The sequence below is a fragment of the Desmodus rotundus genome, chromosome 7, assembly GCF_022682495.2.
Source record: "Desmodus rotundus isolate HL8 chromosome 7, HLdesRot8A.1, whole genome shotgun sequence".
In the NCBI taxonomy this organism is placed as follows: domain Eukaryota; kingdom Metazoa; phylum Chordata; class Mammalia; order Chiroptera; family Phyllostomidae; genus Desmodus; species Desmodus rotundus.
In genome coordinates, this window is record NC_071393.1 from 135,183,853 (window position 1) to 135,196,719 (window position 12,867).

General features: G+C 64.6%; 1 protein-coding gene across 1 annotated transcript; it reads left to right on the forward strand.

Annotated features, from left to right (window-relative positions):
• Nucleotides 1–11,146: 11,146 nt before the first annotated feature.
• Nucleotides 11,147–12,577, forward strand: DIO3 (iodothyronine deiodinase 3). Its single transcript, XM_024567371.3, has one exon. The coding sequence runs from the start codon at nt 11,147–11,149 to the stop codon at nt 12,059–12,061; it is 915 nt and encodes a 304-aa protein (XP_024423139.1). The 3' UTR covers nt 12,062–12,577.
• Nucleotides 12,578–12,867: the final 290 nt, after the last annotated feature.

Consider the following 12,867-nt stretch of genomic DNA (forward strand, 5'->3'; position numbering starts at 1 on the left):
GGTGCCACAGAGGGCGGGGAGGAGGAAGGGGTGGCCCTTGAGCTCTTGCTGAAGCTGGTTCAGCCCAGGAGAGGACCCAACACACACGAGTGCCTTGGAAACAAGCCCTCACCTCAGCCTCACTCTGCAGGGTGGCCGTCACCTGTGTGGTCACACCAGAGGCATCTGAGCCACTGGGCCATCCTGTAGCTTGCCCAAGGAGTCACACTCATGACGAGGCAGCACCAGCATTCAAACCCACGGACATGCCCCTTCCGTGACCTCTAGTCATTAATCCCTTAGTCATTCTGCAAACAGTTGACAGAGTTCTGTTTCTGGACCCGTACTAACTGGGATACATTTTGATACATTTTGGCTACGGTAACAAATGCCAAAAGTATATTGGATTGACCAAGACCGAAGGGCTGTAACAATCTGAGTGTCAGCAGTCTAAATTGATGTGGTGGCAAGCCAGGCTCTTTCTGCCTTGTTGCTCTGTGATCCTCAATACCAAGTTTCTATCCCAGAGTCAACGTGGCTGCTCTAGCTCCTGCCATCACATCTGTCATCCAACAGTGTGAATAAGGAAAAGAAGGGAAAGCCACCTCTCTTCCCTCTAGGGGTAGGGCCCAGAGGTTCCACAAGTCACTTCTTACATGTCACTGGCAAGGTTTTAGTCAAACAGCTACACGTAGCTATAAGGGAGGCAGAGAACTTGAATGGGTCATCACGGACCCAGTTCAAATTCGGAGGTTCTTTTACTTTAAGAAGAGAGGAGAATGAATATCAGGGGGGCAACTACCAATCTTTGCTACTAGAACACAATCTTCCCTCCCTCCCAGGACCATGGTGAACCAATGTCCTGAGTAAAAGGCAGTAGCAGATTGCTGGGGGAGGAAAGAGGTGATATGATGAGAAATCCGAGGAGGCTTCCTGGAGGAGGCCACATCTGGGTACAGCCTTGATGGACAACTAGAGTTTGGGAAGATGTGATGGAAAGGAGCTCCAGAGGCACAAGGTGGTAGAGCTGGCTGTTGAAGTGTCGAGTGCCCGTGTGGAGAAGCCGTGGTTCTCTGCAGAGCACGAACTCGGGGCAGAAGCCCTGCATTCAAGTCCCAACCCTGTTGAGCACTGCAAGGCACCCATGTCCCTCAGCACTGGCTCCCTCGTTGGGAGACTGACGATCTCTGTCACACCCCCACACAGGCCTGGAACTCTGCAACCGTGGGTGCCACATCCCGTGGTTGAAGTGCTGGGTCATTGTTGGGTGGGACAGGAAATGGGGCTGAAAAGGGAAGCGGAGGACTCGCCTGGAGGCCTCAAAGGTCAGGCCGGGCGGCGTGGCTGGTACTCGGGAGCTGTGGGCGCCTGTGTGGCTGGGCAGTGTTCTGAGTGGAGAGCCGCCTTTCCAGCGTGAGTCTGGAGCACTGAGGTGGGGGGCGCGGAGCCACAAGAGGAGGCACCGCCGCAGTCCCAGGAGAGACACCACGGCACGGGCCTGCTGGAACCTGGGAACCCTTCCACCCTGACCCGGCGCTTGGGAAGACTGTGCAAGCCACAGCGTGGGGAGGGGATGGACCTGCCCCGGAGGGGACCAAGCAGGGACCAGCCAACCACCGGGAGCCCCCACCCCACCTGAGAGCAGGTACTGTGCCTGGTGCAGCCACATCCCAGCCGAGCCTCCCCTGACCTCGAAGGGTACAGATCCCTGCTCGCAAGTTACAGGTGGAGAAGCCAGAGTGGAGAGAACCGACTGTCTCACTGAGGCCACAGCAGCCAGGCCAGGGCAGCCAGCACCATAGGCCCATCCTGGGGCTTGAGGACGTCTGTCCTGCTCCACCTGTATCCCGCCCTCAGGCATCCCTCTTGAGGCTGGGAGAGTTACCCCTTGGGGCAGAAAGACAGAGGCCAGAGAGGGGAGGTCGAGTGCCCCAGTCACACAGCCCCTCCGGGCCGCCCAGGATTCGCATCCAGATCTCTGTGACTCCAGCCTGGTTCCCACTCCCCTTCTCCCGCCTCCTCTCCCTCCTCCTCCCCCTCCTCCCCCTCCTCCCCCTCCTCCTCTTCCTCCTCCTCCTCCTCCTCGCTGAGGCCTCTCTCCCCTCCCCCAGCCCCCCAACGTTCCTGGCGCGCTCTCAGCAAAGAGAACACACTCTGAGTCTCTGTTTCCCTGGGAGAAATCCATTTTCAGAATCTGGAGGTGTTGAAATGTGTTCTTTTTTCCTCTCCCATGAGCCCTTCTTAAGGACAGAGGTGCCCCGAGAATCCCTCTAAGGCCACCACAGGCCAGACTGAAGCCCAGGGCTGCCCATCTCAGAGGGCATGGCCCCAGCAGCGGCCGCACAGGGTCTCAGGGAGGTGGCTTGCCGTCCTGGGGCCGTGAGTCCCAGGTACAGGTCTGGACCTGCCGCCTCCACCTCAGAAGACACTCTGGCTGTCCTGCTGGTGGCCGTGGCAGCAGGGTCCTGAGCCCACCTGCCCGGAGAGGTGCCCGGGGCAGATTCCCCACTGTCTCCATGCGACGGCCCCGTCCAGGTGACAGCTGGGCCCACGATGGCCACAGAGGTCCTTTGCCTTGAAGGGCCCAGGTATCACTGTGAGCACCTTCTGACCCACAGTGCTGCCCAGGGAGCTCGGTCCTACGCACCGGGCGTGGCCAGCCGAGGGAGGGAGAAGGGAAGGGCAGGGTGGAGGGATGTGGAGGCAAAGCCCCAGGTACCAGGCCTGGCTCCCGACCCAAGCAGACAACACCGCACAGCTGTGCCGGGCCCTCACTCCCACCTGGGCGCTCATCCGTGACTTCCTGGAGCCAACGGGATGTGAGCAGACGCAGAATGAGCAGGGGTTTCCGAGAGCTCGTGCATTGGGCTTGCTTTCCTTGCCTCCGCCACCCCAAGAGGCCAGGCCCAGGCGAGCCTGCCAGAGGAGGAGGGATGCGTGGAGCAAGGCAGAGCCACCATCTCAGCTGGGGCCATCCTAAGTCAGCTGACACCAACCACCCTCCCCGCCCCCACCCACAGGCCAGTGAGCCCACCAAGGCCCCGACCAGCTGAGCCTCACGGAGTGTGAGAAACAAGTGCTCATTGCGTGTGGTTACTTGTTACCCAGCATTGTTAGTGAGCCAACAGGCGGCAGGCAGGTTCCTCATTCACCAGGTAGCACCACCTGCACTGGGGCACGAAGAGGCCCAGGGCTCGTTCAAGGCCACCCTGGGAGTGGGGGCAAATCCGAAAGCTCTCCCGGGACCCAAGCCCACCGTGGGCTGGCCTGGCAGATAAGCTAGAGAGAAGACCGGCTTCTGGAGCAGGAGTGAGGAAGGACTCTCTCAGTCCACTCCGGCCTCGTGGCCACCACCTCCCACCCTGCCCGTGACGCCCTGTGACACCGAGTATGGACACGTTTCTCCCCCTGCAGAGACAGACTGCCCCCACCCCCTCTGTCACCCACCCCCCACACACACACACCCCCGTCAGACACCGGACAAGCAAAGACAGGCATAGACACACCGCCACTGCCTCCAGAGCCCCCCAACCCCCCGGAGCCAGGCACGCCACGCCCACTGTGCCCCTGAGTGCAGGGCACCAGCATCCTCCTTCACAGACGCGCGGCCACAGCCCGGAGAGGCCTGGAGCATGCCCACAGCCACACCGCACATAGGAGGCAGAGTTGGGACTCGCATCGAGTCCCGAGATGCCAAAGGTCCCTCAGGTGGGAAGGCCGGTCCTTGTAGCACGGTGGCCCCAGCCACCTGGGGTCTGCACCAGCCACAGCCAAGGGCCCTGGGAGTGCCTCGCTCAGGGCTGCAAAGGCGCAGGCCTGCGGCCCCGTGGGTGGAGACGTCGCAGGGCGGTGCTCACCTGGCTCCTGCGCCACCACAGGCGTGCCATGGTCTCCACCATCCCACTGTCCCCTTCTGGTCTGCCAGCTTCCAGCCATCTCCCCCTCTGCCCCCTGACACCGTGAACTGCCAAAGCAAAGCCAACCATCACTCCCGTGACATGAGGCTTGTGTGTCTGCCCACCTGGACATCTTCTTTGAGGCCTGCAGGCGCCTCCGACTCGGGGTCCCCATAAACGCAGCAGCCTCCCCCACAGACCTCCTCTTCCCCAGGGCTCCCTCCTGCCGCTGCACCTCCTCAGTGCCTCCCACGCCCCCCTTCCCCTCCCCCTCGGGTGGGCCACCCTGCCCGCAGAGCGCCCTGATTAAACACCTCGTTAACCACAGGGAAAGCGGGAGTTTGGAGTCAGACATCAGCTACCTGTCTGCAAATCAGTCCCCCTCTCCCAGGCTGAGTGTTGTCACCTGTGAAACGGGGATGGTAGAAGCCTGCACCACGTTCACTATGTGGCCCCAGTAACAGCTCAGGACAGGGCTGCTGTCACTGCCACCGGGGTCCTTGGCAGTCAGACACACACGTGTCCTCCAGCACCTCCCGCCCCCACCGACCTGGGAGGATTCACGGAGTTCATGTGAGCTGGGACCCCTCCCCGAGACAGGTGGGCACAAGACCCAGATCTGACCAAAGCAGCGGATCCCCCATCGGTGCCCGCCAGATTTCTGCACTGAGTAAATTGGGGTCCCTCCTCTCTGGGTGGCCAGGATGTGTGCTGCGCTGACCCCAAGAGCCGGAGCTCCTGGGGCCACCTTGCCCACATGCAGAGAGAGCCACCTGGGAACCAAGCTGGGAAGAGCCTGAGGGCCTTGGCAGTGTCCCGTGAGCACCTGGATGCAGCTGGGCCTGAAGCCGTGGCTCCTCCTGGACTTTTCACTGATGACAGACAGGAAACTCCTTCTTAGTTTCAGTTAGTCTGGACTGAGCTTCTGCCGTGTGTGAACCCAAACAATTACGGGGTCAGAGGTGTGCCTGGGGCCGGAAGGCTTCACAGAGGGGCCTCCGCGATGAGGAAGCCTCCACCCCAAAGGCCCGGCAGGGCCCCGGCAGGACCTTCTGTGGGAGACGAGCGGGCCCAGGTGGGGGGCATCTGGACGTGGCTGCTGAGGTGCCTGAGCTCCGGGTCACACCTGCCCACTGGGCCCGGGATGTGGTGTGGGCTCGTGCCAGCTGCCACTAAGAGGTACACAGCGCTTCCGTGTCCTGGGCTCCATGGCCGGGCAGTGTGCGCGTGACGGGAGCTTTTCTTACAGTGCCCTCCCCTCCAGGGGGTGTTCTGCCCGCTCCACGGAGGAGGCACAGAGAGTTCAAGCGACTTGTCCGAGATCACACAGCCATGGCGGAGCGGGTGTGGAGGAGGCCTAACCCTAACCCACACAGACACCACCTTCCCTGTTCTCCGGTCCCCCACCTGCTCCAGGAGGTCCTGCGGAAATCGGACAGCGTGCCTGAGTCCCTCGGGAGCCCAGGGCCCCACTGGACCAGGGCTGGGGGGCCAGCAGCAAAAGGACAGACAGTGGTCCCGCCCTAGCACAGGGCTGCGGCAAAGTCTCCGCAGCGAGTGCACCCCGTCACAGCGTCACAGGTCTGAGTCCCCCGAGGGCTCCACTCCTGTCCGGGCGCTCTCCTGCCGGCCACGAGCCCCAGATCATTCCGTCCACACTCGGCCTGGGAGTCTGCACTCTGATGGTCCCCAGACTCCAGTGGAAACTGAGGCAAGGTAGCCACAGGCCCGGCCACGCACACGGCCACTCATGAGGCACAGCTGGACGGCCATCTTTGTCTTTTGGACACCGGGGATCAACCAGTCAGGTTTTACCAGCAGGACAACATCTGTGACGGCCCACGGGGAGGACGCAGCGGCTGCGCTGTGTCCCCAGCAGGCAGTGGGGCCTTCCTTGTGTTCATGGTTTCATCCCACTGTGGAACCTGCCGGGGGTCCACGGCTTCTCACGGGGGACCTGAAATGCACTGAAGGATGAGACTGGCACAAAGGAATGGACACGGCCAGGTCAAGCATCGCCCTGCCTGACCAAGTGAACACGGGTCCGTGACACCAGGCTTCCCTCTCGGCTGAGGAATTTGAGGCTCAGAGAAGCGAAGGGACCAGGAGGGCCTATCTACTGGCTGGCCCTACCCACCCTTTCTCCAGAGAGGGTAAGAGATGGTAGGACGAGCAACCCCAAGGTGGGCCTGCAGCCAGGCTCAGGGCTCAGGGCTGGGGTCTATCCTTCACACGCATCGCCCAGCGTTCCAACAGCCTGGGGAGCCTCTCACACGGGTTTCGGGCAGGCATCTGCCCACCTCCCAAGGGGCAAGTCTGAGTACCAGGCAGCCCTGATGGACACTCCACTGTGTCCACTGCATCAGGGCAGGAGCAGGCCAGAGCCCACGCCAGGTCTGAGCCCTGGGGACAGTCCAAACAGTGAGGACCCTGGAGCTGCGGCAGGAATGGGTCAGGTGAATGACCGTGCTGGGGGCAAGCAGGGGTGTCAGGAGGCCGGGGCGCCTTCCATCGTCCACTGGGGATCTCCCAGCTCCGTGGCAGCATGCAGGGACAGGGCAGGGCCTGTAGGGCTTCCCAGAGCCTTCTAGAGTTTGGAGAGACGGCACAGGGAAGGCACTGGAAAAGACGATGCAGGAGAGGCCAGAGGAAGGGACAGGACAAGCCCAGGTCACACAGCAGGTGGCCAGGGTATCACCTCCTAGGCCTGCTCCTCTCCTCGGCCGGCCGAGAACCCTGGGTTCCTCTGTCCCAGAACACAGCCCCACAACCCTGCTCCCTCCAGGCCATGAAGCCCCAGCAAGTTCTTCTGGCCTGGCCCCCAGGCTGCCCATGCAGCCCAGAGCTCCACGGTCTGCCCCCTTCCAGCCTCACACTCCTGGAGGGTGCCCGGCCGGGGCCTGAGGGGAGAATGGAAACCAGCTGTCTCTGGGACACCTCAAGGCCAGACCACTGAGCCCCAAGCCATCACCGCCCCCTGCAGGGCGTCCACCTGTGCTGTCCGGCCAAGCTGGGGTCAGGAGAGGTGGAAGGCGTCTGGGAAGAAGAAATCGGTCTGGAAGTAAATGAGAAGGGTGAGCTCGTGCGACGAGCATGGGAGGGCCGGGTGCCGTGGAAGGACCTGCGTACCCAGGAGGGGGACAGCCAGGCCTGGAGGGGACTTTCCTGAGTCCACGCACAGCCGGCCACAGGGCCTGTAAGACCCCACTCAGCCCGGCTGCTGGCACGCCCTTCCCCACTCACTGCTGCTGGTGCGCAAAAGGGCTGAATGAAACATCTTGAGATTCCCCCCAAAACAAGTTCTCAGTAAGTCCACACTGCACGCATCAACGTGTTTCATGAAGGTTTATTGAGCTTCTCCCGGGGGCCAGGTTCAGGTAGTCACTGCAGAGGACCCGGCCGGCCGGCCGGGGAGATGCTGGGCCGGGCAGTGGACACAGAGCCCAGTGGTGAGACCCACCCCAGCTGAGGCTGTGGACACGCCGGAGAGCACAGGCGGCAGGAAGGAAGGCTCAGCTCCCTCGCAGCCAGGCAGGCTGGGCCTGGTGGAGGGGTGGAGGTGCTGGTCATGCAGGAGGAGGAATGAGAGCCACGGGGGAGGGAGAAGCACGGGAACAGTATGCGTGGAGGCCCAGAGCATCAAGAGGCCAATGAAGGGGGAGGGCTGGAGCCCTGGCAGCCAGGTCACTACGAGTGGCCACGGGCGAGGCCAGCTCACACCTGCAGCTCAGGCTGGGCCCGCTCCTCCGAGAGCCTCTGGGGGCCCTCCTGCATGGCGGCCCAGCCTGCCCCATGCAAGTGCCCCCATCGACCACTCTGGGCGCTGGGAGTCGCTCTACCAGGAGGGAGATGGTGGCTTTAACCCCCGCACACCCATCTACGAAGCCCCACACAGGGCAGTGTGAGGGAGGGGTCAGGGCCTGGGAACAGCCCCCCCACCCCGTTTCACAGGGAGATAGCCCCCTGAGGCTAGTCTGGGAGGTGGGGAGCCCACCTGAAGCCCAGTACTCCCCTGACCCCAGCCCCTTGCCAAGTTGCTCCTGGACTCCACACCAAACAGAGCCAGTTCAACTGTCCCTCCTGGTCTCTCCCTGTCCGGCCCCTCTGGAGCTGTGAGAGTAAGGGAGGCAGGCCTAGCCAGTCCCCAGAGGTGGGGGTCGGGCAGCCCCAGCTCCAACATTGGACCCCCAGGACAAAGCCTGCCAGGCCCACTGGGGCCAGTCCTGTGCAAGAGGTCTGGTGCTCCCCCAAGCCCCAGGTAGGTTCACTGCTGAACCCCAGGACAAGGTGGGCAGCTGGCAGGAAGGGCCAGGTCTAAGGGGAGCTGGGGCGCTGTCCGGGGCTAGGGATAGGGCGGGGCAGGGGCTGCTTGGGGAGGAAAGAGGCTTTGGGAGAGGCAGAGAGGAGGAGAAGGGGTGAAAAGCACTGGAGGAAGTCGCCAAGCTGGGATCCGTGTCCCAGAGGCCAAAGGCCAGCCCCACCTGGACCTCAGGTCTGTCCTCACCTGCACAAGGGGCTGTGGGAGCCAGACAGGCCTGAGCAACTTGTGTGACATTCTGGAGCCCCACAGTGTGGGGTGCGGCCTGTCCGCAGAAGGAACAGAGCCGCTCCCCGAGCCTCCCTGGGCCTGGAGGGCGTGTGCCCGAGGCTGCTGGCTAGGCTGGGCTGGCTGCGCCCACACGGGGGACCGAAGGGGCCAGTCTCACATCTGCCCCTATCTCTTCTCCCACACAGCATGGCCACCCCCGGGCAGCACCCAGGGCTCTCCCAGCCCTGGGTGGCTTTTTATTTTCTGAAACTAAATGTAGAAGCCGGTGGGGGGAACCACACCACGGCCCTGTCCCAGCTCATGGGTGGGTGGGGGCAGGACAGGTCCTTGATTGGCACCCCCCAGAAATCAAGGAATCGGGGGCTGAGAGTTTACCCAACAAAAGTGGGGACCCCTCTTCCCCTGCCCAGGAGGCAGCAACCCCCAGCCCTCAACACTCTCAAGAGACTTGCCAAGTAGCCTCCTCTCCCTATTATCCGCCTCCCCCAGGAAAAAAACACAGAAAGGCAAGGTAGGGAAACAACTTGCTAAGGCAGAAGTGCCCCGTGGGAAGGGGGCAGACGAACGGGAAACCACCCCACCTCACCCCTAGCCCTGCGCTGCCGCAGCCCCAGCCAGGGGTGGCTCGGGGAGGATTCCCTACCCCACCGGGGTGACCCCTGCCAGGGAGAAGAGGGGCCCCGGAATCGCTCTGACACGTGGAGGGCCAGGCTGGCTTCCCTCTGGATGGCAAGTTCCTGGGCTGTGCGGCCCCTAACGCCCCTGCCCCAGGCCACAGACAAATGGCCTGGCTGGGAGAAAAAGAAAGGGGCTACTATATTCACGACCCTCCCCTCCTTCTGCTCAGGGTCTTGTCCTGCTGGAGCCACAGGGCCAACGGCAAGCTCAAGGGGCAGAGGACCCCGCCAAGGCCAGGGACCCCGGAGGGGAGGACCTCCGCACCTGAATCCAAGTCGTCCGCCCCCGCCCCTCTGGGGCCCGCTGGGTTCCACTGGGTCCCGGGTAGAGGCTCCTTGCCCCGCGGTTAACTTCGGACTTGGTTCCTGCCGCCGCGAGCGACTTGCCCTCGCCCTCTCGGAGCAACAAGCTCCTGCCACGGCCGGGTCCTGGGAAGAAGTTAGGCGGCTGGTCCCAGGTCGGGAGGCACACTGGACGCAGGCGGCGGTGGCTCGGGAGAAGGACTCGGCCACCGCCACCCCAGGGAAGTCCCTGCTACTGCGAGGGCGCCCCGGGCGGCTCGAGTCCCCAGACCCGGTACAAACCACTCGCGACCGGGCGCAGGCAGGCCGAGATGAAGCGGGACTTGCTCCCGGCTTCGGAGACCCCAGGTCAAGGCACTTCCCCGCCGCGCCGCCCCTGAGACCCAGTCACCAGCCCTGCTCTGCGCCTAGCGAGCCCTCAGGAGGACGTGGCGGCAAGGCCAAGCAGGACCCCACGGAGTTGAGGAGTTGCCCCGCACCCCGAAAACCTAAACACATCCCCGGTTGAGAGTACGCACTTTCCGAGTCCGGACGCCTCCGCGGTGAGTCGAGCCGCAGCGCTCGCGGTCGGCGAAAGCGGCTCAGCTCGGGCGCTCCAGTCTCGACGTTCCCGGGGCAGAGAGCAGCGTCCGGGGACGCACGGGACGGGTGCGCCCGGCGTCCGGGGCTGCGCCGGGCGAGGCGAGCGGCGAGAGGGGAGCGCTCCGGCGTTCAGGCAACAGCTACCCCTAGTGGGAGAGCCGCCCGGGCCGCCGCCGCCCTGCGCCCATGCCCCGCGCCCCGCGCCCGCCGCACCTCGCGCCCGAAGCGCTCCGGGGTTGGCTGTCCCTGTAACGCTGCTTTCCCGAGCCCTCCTGTGTCCGGTGCCGGGCGCTCACCCGCCCGCGGGCCCTGCCCTCCGCACCATCCCGCTGCGCCCTAGGCCGCTGACCCGAGAACAGCAGCGCCGGGCAGCTACGCGATGGGACGGGGCGGGCGCTGCCGGGGCCGCGGCCGCGCGCGGCCGCCTCGGGCAGCGGCGGGGGGCGCGGAGCGTGGTGTGCGTGGCGGGGCCGTGCGGGGGGTGGCCGTGTGCGAGGCGCGAGTGTGAGCGCGCGCGGGAGACGAGCGGGCGAGCGGGCTCCAGCAGGCGAGCGGCGCCCGCGGGCGAACGGGGACAGCGGCGGGGACCCAAAGTTGCCTCCTCGCGGCCCCTCTCCCCTGGCGGGGCGAGAGACAGGACCAGAGAGGCGGCGGCCGCGGACACGGGCTCCGGCAGCACCTGGGCAGCGGAACCGTAAGAGCATCAGCGGCGGGGGCGGCGTTGGCGGCGGCGGCGCGCGGGAAGCGAACCGAAGCTCCGGCGCAGCTCTGCGAGCGCTGGAGAGCTCCGCTCAGGTGCGCAACGAGAGGGGCGCGAGCCCGGTCCAGGCTGCAGGGACCGCAGCCGCGCCAGCGCTCGCACTAACTGGAGGACTTCCACTGCGGACGCCTGGGTCCCTGGGCCAGTTCGCCGTCCCGGGCCGCATCCCCGGCGGGGTCCCCCGGCCCCGAGAGCGAGCTTGGCAGTCCGGCCCCCCGCCTGGCCGCCCCGCCCTCCAGCCTCCAGCGCCCGCCCCAGGCCCGCGATTTCTGAGGCTTTGGCCGCGCTGGGGGGGCATCTCCGGGCTCAAGTTGCAAGGGGGCGGGCCCCGCCGGAGGTGGAGTCTGCCGCCAAGTGAAGCTTCGGCTATAAATTGAGCTCCCCGCACAGTTTCCGCCAGATGCCTGGCCAGGCCGCCCCGCCGTTGGTGGGGGGGGAGGGTGGGGGGTCCCAGGGGGCTTGGGGGGCCACGGCCACCATGCTCCGCTCCCTCTTGCTTCACTCCCTGAGGCTCTGCGCCCAGACGGCCTCGTGCCTCGTGCTCTTCCCGCGCTTCCTCGGGACGGCCTTCATGCTCTGGCTGCTCGACTTCCTGTGCATTCGCAAGCATTTTCTGGGTCGTAGGCGCCGGGGTCAGCCCGAACCTGAAGTAGAGCTCAACAGTGACGGTGAGGAGGTGCCCCCCGACGACCCACCTATCTGCGTGTCCGACGACAACCGCCTGTGCACCCTGGCGTCGCTCAAGGCCGTGTGGCACGGCCAGAAGTTGGATTTCTTCAAGCAGGCGCACGAGGGCGGCCCGGCGCCCAACTCCCAGGTGGTCCTGCCAGAGGGGTTCCAGTACCAGCATATCCTCGACTTCGCGCAGGGAGATCGCCCGCTGGTGCTCAATTTCGGCAGCTGCACCTGACCACCGTTCATGGCGCGTATGAGCGCCTTCCAGCGCCTGGTCACCAAGTACCAGCGCGACGTGGACTTTCTCATCATCTACATCGAGGAGGCACACCCTTCCGACGGCTGGGTCACCACAGACACCCCTTACAGCATCCCACAGCACCGAAGCCTGGAAGACCGGGTCCTCGCGGCTCGGGTGCTGCAGCAAGGCGTGCCGGGCTGCGCGCTGGTCCTCGACACCATGGCCAACTCCAGCAGCTCGGCCTATGGCGCTTACTTCGAGCGCCTCTACGTCATCCAGAGCGGCACCATCGTGTACCAGGGCGGCCGCGGCCCCGACGGCTACCAGGTCTCGGAGCTGCGTTCCTGGCTGGAGCGCTACGACCAGCAGCTGCACAGTGCTCTGCCCGGTCCAGTGTAGGCAACCGGTGGGCAATGGGCTGCACGTGCTGGGCCCTGCCTTCGAGTTCTCGAAGACCACGTGCAAGCGTTCGGAAGGAAGTCAGGCTTGGCGAGGGCTCGGTGACACAGCTGTGCTGAGCCACACACTGCAGGCTGGGTCTGCACCCTCAGCCGAGCCCCCCGAAGGCTCTCCCCCTGCCACCCCTACTCTGCTTCTGTGACTGTCCCTTACCTGCACCTGCCTGGCTGGCTCTAAGTCCCCTCCCAAGTGTGGGTGCTGCGCCACCCTTTGTCTGTGTGCCTGTGGACTTGTCCTGCAGAGGCTCCTGCCGTGTTCTTGCACACCCCCTCCCCAGAGAGAAGAGCCAGCACCTCTAGCCAGGCACAGCAGCCCACCCCAAAGAGACTTTGGCTGCACCCTCACGCCCTGAGCACGGCTGGGTGCCAGCCCCCCGTGCAGCTCGCCCTGGCTGCCTGGCGCCCACACCTGTCGCTGGGCGCGGCCATGCTCTGCTGCTTTGTGTTTGCGTTTGTGTTTGCGTCTTGTTCCTGGGGTGGGTGGGGGGCTTGGGATGGGGAAGGGTGGGCAGGGTTGTTTCCCCCTCCTTATTTTGGGTGCTCTGGAGTCCCACTGCTGATGACGAGCTGTCTCTAACTGGTCTTGACCACGAGCTGCTTCCGAATTGCAGGGGGGCTCACAGCAGAGCCTGAAACCAGCGGGGGGGAAGTGCTCTGGGTTTCCCTGGGGAAACCGCCATAACCCGGGTGGGAAGGGGAGGTTGGGGACTGTCTCGGGGCCAGAGGAGGATGGCTCAAGAGGCACTA